General features: G+C 31.0%; 1 protein-coding gene across 1 annotated transcript in view; it reads left to right on the plus strand.

Moving 5' to 3' along the window:
• The first annotated feature begins 499 nt into the window (after positions 1-499).
• Positions 500-14,837, plus strand: part of LOC113517047 (neural-cadherin-like) — a 181,048-nt gene continuing 166,710 nt past the window's right edge. Inside the window, exon 1 of the mRNA XM_031908002.2 lies at positions 500-992. Coding sequence (XP_031763862.1) covers positions 935-992 — 58 coding nt within the window. The 5' untranslated portion in view covers positions 500-934. The remainder of the gene's footprint in view (positions 993-14,837) is intronic.

Below are 14,837 nucleotides of genomic sequence, written 5' to 3' on the forward strand. Positions count from 1 at the left end.
ATTCCTACTATTCTTTGCAGATGTTTCAGATTGGTGCTCCAAAGTGCTTAAGTAATTAGTATAAATGCTAATGTAATTACAAGTCGGCAGATACAGTCACGTACTTTCTACCACAATGCCCAAATAAATCACAGGAAAGCCTGCATTTATTCCGCGGAGAAAATTAAAAAAGTTCAACCAATTTTGAATGAGTTATTATGCAATATGACCGTCTGTTTCTAGATGTGTGCCAATATTGCTATGTAGTAATACTGCGTTGATGGGATTTCAGTAGACGAAAAGTTATACATTTCATATTGTTGAAGCAAATTAATTGTTTCAATTTAATATTTAGTAATGATATACTAAATAAAGTTTATCAACATAAAAACAATAGATTATACTCTATTCTATTATTAAATTATATTCGACCGTGTATAAATGTTTTGTTCCACAGAAAAAATCTGCTTTCACATAGATGTGAACTTAAGGATGAGAAAAAGGTCACTAAATTAATAAGCGACGGAGTACGTAAAGTAAAAACAATTCCTTTAAATGCGCAGTTAGTCCCTCTAATACCATAGTGAGTCGATTGATTGCTGTGTGGACAGATAGCGTTGTAGTAGTTATTAATTATTTAATAATTTACATATCATGCGCTTAATATATTTGCTATTTTGTACGACATACAGCGGAAAAAATAATGTAGATTTATATATTTACTCGAATAACGAACGTAATCAATTTCACTCCCCTTTGTTCAAACTTTAGGCTTATATAACTTTTATGATCATGCCATTCTTTGCGGTGCGGTACAGGCATGGATTTTAATATTGCAAATATGAATATACAGTTAAATATTGAATGTGTAATGTACGGGGCGCGGTTGGTTGGTGTACAGTGATGGCTAGTCGTGGTAGTAGTCGTGTTGACAATGTGTTCGCGAGAGTGATCCATGGCTAACTCTGCGGACTTGGGCCACCTCGCCGCCAGCCTGCTCCGGCTCATTATAGGTGAGTTCTATACATTATTATTTATATGTTATATATAGTATAGTACCCAAAGGGCAATAGTAAGAGAAAAATGGCGACGGGCTGTAAATCACGGAATAACGGCACCACCCGCTCAATGGCGACCACAATTGCTTTATCGAGGGCGTAACAATTGTGATGAAAAAATTTACTGATACACAGTCAAATCTGTCGGATTTAAAACATGAAGTTTAGCACATAGCTTCTTTATATAATGTAAGTGAACACTAAGGACATTTCCTCTGGAATGGTATATAGAGGATAACGCTGGCGAAGCTACGAGAGGATTTAAACTAAATTTTGCATAGAGCTTCTTCCTCGTGTAATGTAAGTGAGCACTAAGATAATATATTTCCACGGAAATGTAATGTACACATTCACATAAGCGAAGCTACAGAAAAGAGCTAGTTACACTTATTATATATTAATAAAGGATATGAGTGAATTTGGCGTCGTTTTCGACTGATGACTTTAAGCTCGAGTGTGCACTCATGGAAACGGTGTATTTTGAAAAGAAACAAATCATATTATGTCGCTGACGGAGGTAGCTCAACAATATCGAAGGCGTTCAAAGTTTTACGAATATATTTCTAGTAATTTTTACCCGCGATGATGTCTGCGTTTCCGGGATATATTGACTGATCAAGGTACAACAGTAGTCTATATCTTGATATTCAATATATATATTCTTTGTTGCACTTGTAAAAGAAGTATACAGCAATAGTATTAATAATTTGTAAGCAAAAATGGACTCATAATAGTATGCATATACTGAATTTCACAGTAATTAGTTAAGCCTTTAAGGTGCTAAGAAGTAAAAACAAACTCAGGCAAACATAATTATCTCAGCTCCAATGTTAACTTATTAATTATAAATATGCTAATAGTGTCTGCTATAAAAAATAAACGACGCCGCTGGTTCACACAGATATAACCAGATTTATGAAATTCTAGGTAACTCAGAGAACAAATTTTCATCAAAAATAAACAAATTTTTAAATTTATAATTAAGAATAAAAATATTATGATGCTTTTATGCTTCGCTCGTGGTTGGTGCCAGGTTGCTCTAAAATATATGCGCTGTTTTTTTATATGACAAGAAGGTATAGATCGATGGACATACATAAAAATATATATATAGTCAAACATAGAACCTCCTATTTTTAGAAATTGGTTACATATAGGTTCAGGAATGGCGACGTAATCGTATAATTTAATTGAAATAAATCAAACGAATTGAACGTCCCTTTTTCGAAGTCGCTTAAAAATACTATATCATCAATTAGAACCATTAGTAAGGTTATTTACTCTTGTTAGTTTGAGCAAAACCTGAAGAGATCCATTGAAACCACAGGGTCTGGGTGTAGGTAAATGTTTACTTTCCTATTTAATTAAACCCAACACAGAAAGAGGGATATATAAGACTGAAGCTTTGCCTGTCCGAGGTGACATAGTTCTCTTTGTTAAAATTTTAGTCGGATTGTCCTTTTGTTTAAAATATAGTTGTATTTCACCACAATAAGAAAAAAAATTTTATAAAACAAGTTTTTCGAGTAAATTTAATAGAAAATCGAATGGAAATACGAGGTCTGTCCGGAAAGTTCGTATAAAAGTGTTCTGGAATGCGAGAAAGAGGAGTGGGGAGGCCAGTAAACCCCTTCCTTATGTCCCTAACAATGCTTCAACTGGCTTGAAAATCGGCATGGAGCCCGCTTCCGTTGAAGAGCATCGGTTTCTCTCGAAACTCGGCAAAATGGCCGTAAATTTTTGGATCTAATTCGATAAGACATCCGGGGAACCACGAACAAAAAAATCAAGAAAATCCCGCTCAAATGTCAAGACAATGTTGATTGTTTTTTTCGAATAGACAGTTTAATTCTACGTCGATGTGCTCAGACGAAAATCCGTGATAAATTATATAAATATTGATTTGGTTTGACTTCTTCTTGTTCCCAAAAACCAAATTGGTATCGGCATTTGGGGGACATAAATGAGATAAAAAAAAATACAGAGGATTTCAACTTCTCACATTGCGTTATATATGTCACAGGGGGAGTACTTTGATAATAAAATTGATTTACCTGAATAATTGTAAAATAAAATTTTTAAAAAACTTTTAAGCTTTGACAATTTTCTAGAATTGAATTTGAATAGACTTAAGGATCTTGTATAAATTATATAAATATTGAGTTTGCGCTATAGTATATCTGGCAAAATACCAACCAGCATTGCTATATACTTAAGCTGAACTTTAGCATGCATCATCTTTAGAATTCCAAGTTCTTTATTATATCATGCACTTTACATACAAAACCAGTTACTTTATAACAATATAAAAAATATAAATTATTGTAAGAACTAGTTAATATATTAAATATAACAAAGGCCAAAATATTCTTTTCTTTTTGTTTTTCTTATATTTATTACACGCGCGCGATGTGAATTCGGGGTTCAGGTTCTTTAAACTACTCTGATAACATTAATCACCACAGAAAATCGGCACTGAAAAGTAGTTTTATATAGTTTCTAAAAGGCAATGTGTCTAACTTCGACAATTGATACGTAAAAGATACAGTTTAAAAAAAAAGGTCATAAAAGATTTTGAGAATATATTTTGAAGATTCTTTTATTATCACAAAGTTTGAATTTCGGTGTTGATTGTGCACTAATTTTACTAGTATTTTTTATGCAACTTAGAATGGCAAACAAGCTGACGGCCCACCTGATGGAAAGTAGTAATCGTCGCGTATAGACATGAGCAGTACCATGGACATAACATAACTTTTTAGCCTGTAATATGCATGCGTTAAGGAATAACACCTGAAGACTCAGGTATTATTCCTCTGTATCCTGTAAATTCACAACCATATCCCACCTTTCAAACTGAAACACAGTCATGCAAATACAGCTGCTTTACAGTTGAAACACGAATGGGACAGAGGAGCCCAACCAAATGACTTTTGTACAAAGTCTCCCTCTGGTAAATTAGTATTGAAATTAGTTTTATTTAGCAGAATAAATTCTTAAATTATTTCATTACATTCATTTCAATGCAGGAGGTTTTACTAAATCATATGAATTTAAACAACTTACGTGTAAATGTAAATGTAATACAATGCGTCGTGAACATTCAGAAAAAAATTGTGACATTTTTTTTTTTGTGTCGTAGGTATCTACTGTGTATCTATTGAGTATATATACTTACTGTTTATTATCTGTATATTATATATACAGGTTCTTCTTCTTCTGTATATCATATATTCGAGGTTGGTTATAACGAGGTGATTACCTTATAAAACGGGTCAAGCGAGACAATTTCTTTCCAAGGGTTCAATATAAAAAGATTATACGTAATAATTTTTAGTAGGTATATATTAACAATATTAATAGCAATTGCTTAAATTTATGTTTCATGCGACTTTTAAAAGACACAAATTCTCTTTTCCTATGTATTTAAATTGTGAGTATCTCACGCGATTACGTAGCAAAGTCTTATTTTTGACAATCCGTTTGAAATTGGTGGGTTTTATTGCTGTGCTAATGTTATATTAATTATCTGACGGTTGAAGCTACCACATCCTGCTAGTTGCGAAGTAAAATCTATTTCTGGACATGATTCTGAGCTTTAAATTAAAATATAAATTGTACAAGACATCATTATTTATCGTTGTATTTTGTAATGTTTCAAGTTTCATTGAACTGACTATATCTTCTTTGGTTTGAAAGAAGAATTGATTAAAATAAAGAAGAACATAGGTAAACTAATCAGCCGCTTCTTTTTTCACTAGTAATGATATAAGTGACATACTGTTTCGCTTACGTCATTAGTAATTACCTTACTAATAGCTATTATCATGTTGAAGAAATCAGTGTGATGAAATAAAAAAAAAAAAACAATATAAAAACATAAGGGACTACTTGCATAAGATTACCATAAAGTTAATTTTTTTCATATACATGTCAACTTTTATATACCCGGTTATAATTTTAAAAATTTTTGATTGATATATGCATACTTTGATAAAAAGAAATTAGGTATTTTTATACACTGATTATATATTTTTTATATATCAAAAATAATTAGGGGTAATTAATGAGTACTAGTTATTATTTATTTTCTTTTCTCGTTTATTTTTAGCACACTTTATTATTTATTTACTATTTGCTTTCATAACTTAATTCCGTACTACAAGTAAATATAATAGATGTTAATAATTACTGGATGATGTTTGTATATGAAATATGTAAAAAAAATATGAAAATAAAAGTAAAGGAAGTCAAGATAATAGTCTTTAAAAAGTATATCGGTCTGTCTGTATATTTGTTCCGGCATCACACAAAGCTACTGCACCGAATTGTGTATTATTTCTCAGTGTATGTTTTATTTTGATTCACAATCAAGAAGTGGTCTATAAGTAGGTATATCATTGGCTTTCCTATTTCTGAAAACCAAGCGTTCGAAATAGTGGCCAACTAATATAGAATAAAATATGAGCAATGCCTGCCAGTGTCTTGTTATTACCTAACTAATACCGTTCTCATAATGATAAAGCTTCACTGTCATTCCCAAAATGATAGCATCATTATGTTAAATATTCTTATAACGTAGGCAGAATAGATATTCAACCCAATAACTGTGGTAGGCAAATATGTAATATGAATTCAGGCTACAAGACCAGAACACTCACTATTACTAATGTATGTCGTCATAACGTTATATTAGTGAAGTTTCATATAAAAAATACATAACAATGTGGAATTACTGAGCACATACAATCGTCGTGATAAATGTATGAATTTTTATTGTATTTTTTCACGAAACTAAAAAATATTCTGTTATTATCGAACACATATCAATAATAAAACTCATTTTTAATAAAACTTTGCAGAGTAGCCTTATCTTATTAATATTAATTAATTTTTCTTCCATTAATTATATCATGATTTTTTTTTACAACACAGGGGGCAAACGAGCATGCTGGCTCATCTGGTGTTAAGTGAAGTTTCTGAAAATAAAAGGGTATGGGTAGATAAATTACAAAAAAAATTTAACAATCCTGTTAGTATGTGAGTTTCCCATACTAACTTGTTAACATAGAAGAACAAAATGTTTGTCGTTTTTGATCATTTAAATAACATAATTACAATGTTCTATAGCATGTGTAAGTTAAAATGCCCATTTTTTTCATACGACTAATGTTTTCGATTTGACCCTGCATTTATTTTAGTTCTTTACCTATTTGACATTGTTTTGTCTGTAGATCATTTCAATAAGTGGGCCGTCAGCTTATTTGTCATTCCTGGAATATAGTTCCTTTCTTCGTAGCCATACTATTTGTTACCAATGTCTGATTCACAAACTGATGAACAATTCATGTTTGCATAAACAATTCCCTTGAATAGAAAAGGTCACCCAAACTTAATCCTTTACAGGTGCGCGTAAGTCGAGGTCGAGAGCTCACACCACTTATCTCACGTCAATTTTACTTTTGTTTCACTATTGACTGAATACAAAGTTACAAAATAGTTGCGGACAGGGGAATGAGAACCTTATTTTGAATTCATTGAATAGTGTTTGGTCCTGATACGTGTCTTACTTTGTAAAACATCTGAATTTAACTTAACCCATTTTTCGACCTTAGTAAAACAAGTAAAAAAAAATATATACCTATAAAATAAAAATTAAAAAAAAATTCTCGAAGTTTAGGAGTAAACTTTAATAATTCATCAGAAAACCAAACAACATAAATGTTTAATTATGGAGGATTTGAAGGAATTATTTTAATATTATATAAACAAATACATCATTCTATGGTTTCTGGAAGCCAAATTTCATAGGCCCTTTAATTATTATCTATTAAGTAATATTCATAGATAATAATTAAAGGCTCTATTAAATTTGGCTTCGAGAAACTCCTCCATTATCAGTTCAAGTGTGACCCAAATGTATATAGTTTCGTCATTATTCACAGTTAGTACGACTTGAGTGGTAACTCTCAATTCAGAAACATGACACTACTGCTATATTTAGTGTTCACCAAGCTCCTTTAGAATATGATAGGCCAACCGTAAAAGCTCAAAATTATAATAGAAAACACTACCCACATTTTATTACGGTTTATTACAAAATATTAAGAATGTTTACGGTAACTACATAATGAAAGGAGAACCCTATTGTGTTCTATTTAATTATAATAAAATATGTTGATTATGGTATATCCAGAATTTCTGTGTACATAATTTGAAGAGGTTTTGGGTTCGCAATAACATTGTTATAGACGAAGGTAACCCGACCTCTCGCGACTAGTTAGCAAATCATTTGTAACCTTCTTCATTTACTCTGCATTTTGGTGATAAAGGCTTATGTGATTTACTTGGGCGGTTACTGCTGTCTTATCTATTACTGTAGTGAAGCAGCAATGCATCAGTTATATTACGAGCTGAAATGTAAAGCCTGTGTGTAAATCCTATCTTTTACATAAGATACCATAGTCCTTAGAAATAGTGCAGTTACAAATCTGCATTGAGAGTGTATTAGCTAGTTATTTCATTCACTCCATAGAAATTGATGTTTGCGAATGTACTTGTATTTCCGATTTCGTAACGTATGGCTCACAATACATCGGTAGTCCTTTATCCTTTCAATATACTTAAACAACATTAATTGATAATGATGTTTAAGGACGAGGAAAGGATAGAAGTTTGTTACTCAATCACGTTTACATGGCTGGACGGATTTGAATAGAGTTTAGTGACATTTATATTGTAGTATATATATAGTCTGTTTCAGCCATTATCTGTCCAGCAGTGGACGGATAATGGCTGAAATACTGATGACGATGTATAGTCTATAACTTAAATCTTAACTTAACATATAGGATGATAAATTAATATTGGGTTAGTCGTGGCACTAATCTGAAACTCAATGTTATGGTGCACAATTTATCCCAAGTCGAAATAAAAAAAATATATATATTTAAACCTTTCAGGCTAAATTGATGCACGTCATCAATTTAGAGGTCGATGTATGAAAATTGTAACAATTATTTTGAGATTAAGACTGTTTGTTTAAGCAAGATGGTTAATTTCTTGAATGCATTACTGATTTTCCATTTGTATATATATATTAATTATGGTTAATTCTATATATATTAAAGTATCGAATCCCAAAATACTCAGAATACTCAGTATCGCTGTATTTATTTAATAGAATGAAATAGTACGACTAGCGATTAAAGCACTAGGAATTTTCAAAATGGTGTAAGATTTCCTTTGGGTCAGTAACGTTCAAACGTTAAACATATTCTCTTATATAATATAATAATAAATCTTTTATTTTCAGGTATATACTCATAGTTTACAGTTATTATGATTAAAATTTCCTTTTAATTAATTAATTACAATAGGTGTGTTATATTAATAACTATTCATATTAATCAATAAATAACCAATCAAATGATTTTACCATTCACACAAATTTTAATTTACTCACTGACATCGAAAACCGCATGGGACTTGACGTGAAGATAGATATCGAACAAATATTTTAAAAGTCACAAATATTTAACCCTGTAATATGTCATTCAAAACGATACCCTACAGGGCTGTATAATTTATTATTACTGGCTCTTACTTGCGAATTCGGCCGCCATACGAATTTATGATGACGTCACATTTACATCTTTGACGTCTAAACTACATTTCAGTCAATATTAATGTAGAAATTTCTCCCATACTTTTAAAGTGATACTGTTTTTTTCTACTTGGAATGGCAAATAAGCTTACGCGGTACCTGATACGTGGATAGTAATAAGAAAGTAAAACAATAAATTTGATAATTTATTCATAACTACCTGTATTCTGCGGTTTTACCTGGTTGAATTTATCTACTAATAATATAATCTATCATTGTATCAAACATTCAACTCACTTTAAGTGTGACAAATTTTCATATTTATAATATTAATATAATCCTATTAAGATTTTTACATATTCTTAATTGTAATGTAATGTCAGACAATATATATCCCTAGAGACTACACTAAAGGGTTCGTCGAAAAGGGTATATTACGGTTTCTAAAGGATCGGTGAAGCACACGTGACACCCCTAGTGTTGCAGGCGTCCATAAGCTACAATAACCGTTAACCATAAGACTGGCTATATGCTTGTTTGCCAACTTCGTGGTATAAAAAAATACAAATTTTTAGTTTATTGATGATTATATTGGAACACAAATGATACTGTTTATATTATGCTTCATTCCTGAGGAGAGAGGACTAAGTTTTCGTCTCTTGCGTCTTATTATTATTGCACTGAATTTATAGAACTGCATAATGTACGTATTGCATCACCGAATACCGTAGCTATTCTATTACTTTATGAATTGGATATAAAATTTTGAAAATAAACATAGTAATTTCAATAGATGTTTAAGAATTCATACCACAAATTCGTGCCTGCATTAAACAATACAGAATGGATTTCCGTGTTGTTAGTTGGTACACGTATTTTCAAGTGTCTAAGGTATATGGTACCGACATCTGCACAAGCAGCCCGACGCTTTTTGCTTTTGCTACTTTTAATCTTCCTAATGCAACGTCTGGTGTGTGCTTTACAAATGGCCGACACAAGTTGTCTTAAACGGAACTATGTCTGTTTAATTTGTCGCGGGAATAACATCGTTGTATTACTGTGTCAGTGTGAGCATTTAATTAAGATGAATGTTTGGCATTCACCGTTGCTGTTTGATTTATGACGACAGGCTCGCGGAAATTTTATTGGATCTGTAAACGTCCCTAGTGACTGGACGTGTTTGTTTTTTTGTTGTTCAATTTTCATTTTCATTTCTATATCCGTCAATGTTATTATTATTTATTGCATTTGAGAATATTAGTATATGGTCTTCGTACATGTCTATTCCGCTTTATTATTTTATATTATAAAAGTGAAACATCTTTATACTTATATATTGACGTCACGTCTAAAATAATGTATTAGCTGTACCTATTCGCTCGTAAATACGATAAACGTATGTTTGTTGTATTTATTTCTGCGCACACATATATTACAACTAAAATAGAAAGGAGTCTCTAAATCAGTTTACTTATTACATTCTCATGGTTTAACCTTTAAAAGGAATCTACAAGGATAATATATATCACGTTATCGTACGTCAAATAAGGATGTTACGAATGTTATACCCTTATATGTATTATATGTTTATACCCTTATAAACATTTATTAATGAGCATAAATTTTTAAAATAATATTATGAAAGGCAAAATATTGTTTCGCTGAAAATAGCAATGATTTAATATTTCTTCCATCACTAAAATGCCGTGTGGTCCCGGTATAGAATAGGCCACCCATTCCTTTCCCGTGGGTGTTCTAAGAAGTGACTAAGGGAACTTAATGATCGAGGGATGGACAGCAGCGTCCCTTTTAAAACATCACCAAAAGTCTAACTGCCATTGCCAATCCGTCTGCCAAGCGTGGCAACTACCGATAAAACCCTCCTTATGGAGGAGGTCTATGTTTAGCATTAGAAAGTAGATGTCTGATATAAAAATGATGAAGATGGTCACTAAAAAAATATCCGTGTGTACAAAACAAAAAACGTAATCTAATTAAAGCGCATTTTGAAACGAAAGAAGCGAAGCTATCGAATATTAGATGATAATGAAATAAAAGAATGAATCAATTTAGTCTTGCGTAATATATTTTAAAGCATTATCTTTTAAACAATACACCATATCTACATTTTTATTACATTTTAAAATAAATCTTTCCAACTTCGCATCGCTTTTGAGTTCAACACGCGCCTCGCAAGCTGTTTCATCATTACGAAACTGTTTTATTACTGCTAACTCGCTTACACATACTAAAATAGTTTGTTTTTTATTCGTATGGCTTTTATTATATTACTCGGTAGCAGTTTACAGCTGTTACCACTATAACTAATACCACTGCAATTGTTCTGTATGTAGGTGACAAAACAACTGTTTTGTCCCATATTCTGGCGCACAATTTCATGTTGAGCGTAATACTTTCTTTGTCTTGGAACGTCATTGGCGGTAGTTTCATTGTTTTAAACATTTTCTTAGTGCTCGAGCCGAGCACTTCTGGATGAGATATTTCAGTATTCATTCTTTTGTTTACTAGAGTAGCGAAATAGTTTGGGTCCTGTCCAGCAACAACTTGGTTTTTATAGAGCGCTAGTGGCAAACTCTTTAATTTTATTCAATTTTATGATCAACAACCTGATTCACTGATGTGATCTATTAATTTTTAGTAACTAATCTTTCGCGATGTATGGTACTCGTAATGTACATTATATTACGTAAATAGTGATTTGGATTCCATTTTCAGTTGGTTAATTGACAAATTGAAAATCTGTTTTATGTTCTGAAAATTACTGTATCAGAAAAATATACAAATGTGATTAATAATTTCCCATAGATTCCGACCTATCAGACGTTAATTTTATTTATATATTTTATCAGAAATTGAATATAAAAGGATATCTAATTGAATTCATATTATGACATTAGTGCCCAATTCTACAATCTTTTCGAATTTTGAATTTTTAGTCCGGATGGCTATTTACATATGGTGTCAACATCATCTCTATAAAATAATTATAAACTGATAATACCCTTTCTGAAGTCGGTACAGAAATTTAATTAATAGCATTCATCTTAAATATGATTAGCAATTACAGACTTTGGTATGACTTTGTAGCAAGTATACCTACATATTCTAGGCACATAACTGCGCGAATTTGCTTCATAAACGAATGAAGTGCCAAACTCAACACACGGTAAACTTTAAAGTTAATTATTAACTTTGATGATAATTAATATCTATGCTGTTGCCCGTGACAGCCACGTTCTGAACTGTCGAACGCGTACATAGTATCTAATATATAGCTAGTTGATTGAAAAGAGATACATTGTGAAAAAATCGAATGAAACGTACAGGAAAATGACTCATCAATTTTACTTACTAAAAAGGCGAGTTCGGTGCCCTGTTTATTCAAGTGAAAAAACAGGAGTAGCTTAACCTAAGATGTCTCTGCCTGAACTATTTCAGAAGTGGACCCTTCTCTCGCCCTCCATTATCAAGAAAGTTAAAATGATATAGATTGGTGTGAGTGTACATTTGATTTCACTGAACTCTATAAAACTATTTCGCATTTATTGGTATTAAAGAAAATATTCGAGAGCCTAAAAGGGTCGACATAAATATATTTAGTGAATAAATAAGTAATACGGGATTGAAAATATCGCGCACCACAATCTAATTTCAAAGTAAGCAAAGCTTGACTAAGTATAAGTATTACATAGAAAAATATACGTCAATATTTTTTTATATACCAGTGAAAACCAATACATATAATAAAATCCTATCTGGTCGCTGTCTGGTGGAAGATATAAAAGAAAAACTATTATAGGAGGGACTTTATGATGATTTTTATAATTGTTGTTTGTTTGTCTTGTACGAAGCCGGGGCGGGTTGCTAGTATTAATATATACTTATAATTAAGAAAAAAGTACATCGCTATATCACTAAGGAAGAAGTAAATGAAAAAGAATTATCTGTTAAAACAGCAAAAATATCATGCAACATACAGGGAAAAAATGTGTGAAAGAAAGTTGGTCAAATAGAGAATTTTACTATAATCGTGTTAAAAACAGAATAAGACTAACCGAAATGGTAACTGAAAAGCTTGTAGTAGTATTTATGAAACTTAGCAGTTTTTGCAATAAACTGGGTTATATATATATGTTCTTCAATATGCCACACAGCATTATTTACTACCTCTTGGAAACGATCGTATTTAAATTCTTCGTCAATTCGTCGCAATGGGACAACTGACCTAACTTTGTCCTCATAAATCATTCCTCTAAAGTACCCCGTCAGCGTAAACCGATAGCGCAGGTGAGGTTATCATTTCATTTTTATCCAAAATCCGGAAAAATACGAAATTATTAATTATCTCACTTACCTATGAAACACTTGACTTTATTTTATGTTAGACAGTATTTTACTGCGGTATGTATGTATAATATATACTTGTAGGTAACGTTATGTACGACGTGACGACGTCGCGCGACGTCGGGTCAAGGGGCTATGACGTGCTCTCGACCCGAGCCACCTGACGCTGCTTTTAAACTTTTTCCAAATCCCATAGTGGCTTTCATTAAGCTACGAACTTTGCGTCAAGTCCGTCAAGTCTTTAGACGTTATATTATTAAATATTCACGGAGTATACATAAAATTTGCGCGTAATTATTTAATATAACATACTAAAACTTATCCCGTTTAACTACGTAAGTATACACATTATCTTTAAGCGTCTGCAACATCGAGCGGGTTTCCAGTTCGACGGTATTAATTTTTTTGTTTATTGTCTTCATTAATTCTGAACTGATTTCGTTAGTTCTTTTTTCCTTCGATAGGGTTTACTTCTGTGTAACTTCCATATTAACGTAACTCTGTCACTACTGAATTGTTTTGTGGGACTAAATCTTAAATTACAAAGGACAATAGTTTTATTAATAATAAGATCAGGATTAGTCCTTAGAATATGATATCTACCGGTCACAATGGACCATGTTATTTGGAACTTCAGTCAAGCTTTGTGTATTGTTGTCGGAATTGTGTTTTGTATATAAATACCCATATACTTATGTTTTATTCTTATTTTAAGGGATAGCAAAGTGATCAATAAAATAAATAGTTGTATATATTCTTCTTTCTTGAACATTTCCTAAGCACCTCGATCGTTCTATTTTCTTTTACTTTACCGTGTTTTCTATTACCCGTTAATACCTTACATTTAGCAAGATATATTTTTCAGCGAGCTACTAAAAAAGTTGCGATAAATTCTATCTCCTTTTTCTTCTCGCTTCACGGTTTTAAGTTGTATTGTATATTTTATTTTTCACTCTTTAATTGTACACAGTAATGTTATATCAGTGAAAATATCTAAATAAACTTTTCCTAATTATTCTAGTATAACATAGGTTCATTATCACAGATGACGCAGGTTGAAAACAAAGGATTTATTGGAAAATAAGTAGGTAACATATTTTTACTGAATTGAAATTTTTATATACTTATCTACACTAATATTATAAAGAGGAAAGTTTTGTATTTTTGTGTGTATGTAAATTTGTAATGAATAAACTCGAAAACTACATTACCGATTTCAAAAATTCTTTCACCATTAGAAAGCTACATTCACCCTGAGTAACATATATATATATATATATATATATATATATATATATATATATATATATATATATATATATATATATATATATATATATATATATATATATATATATATATATATATATATATATATATATATATATATATAGGGATATATACTATATATATATTTAGTTTATATATATATATATATATATATATATATATATATATATATATATACTCAAGGTGTAAAAAATGTAAAAAATGCTATATCTTTCGTCGCGGAAACTGTTGGTGATAGAACAAAAATATGTTCTACAATATTGAAGAAAATATCAATAACTACAAAAAACTTAGCAATACTATATGCCCAACTATTGTCGTTATGTCACAATAACCACTTTTTATATTACTGACGAAAATTACACCATGTTATTCATATTTCTGTTTGAATCCTTATATAAATAAAACATATTGATTTAAAAAAAATTACTTTTTGAATTGTTCAAATCGGCTATTCCATTCAATAGATATTACGAATTTAATAAGTCATAGAACAAGAAAAAATAACGCTGTCGCGTTGTACATGTTATTCATATCTA

This window comes from Galleria mellonella, unplaced genomic scaffold (assembly GCF_026898425.1).
Source record: "Galleria mellonella isolate WM207_F2 unplaced genomic scaffold, CSIRO_AGI_GalMel_v1 utg143, whole genome shotgun sequence".
Classification (NCBI taxonomy): domain Eukaryota; kingdom Metazoa; phylum Arthropoda; class Insecta; order Lepidoptera; family Pyralidae; genus Galleria; species Galleria mellonella.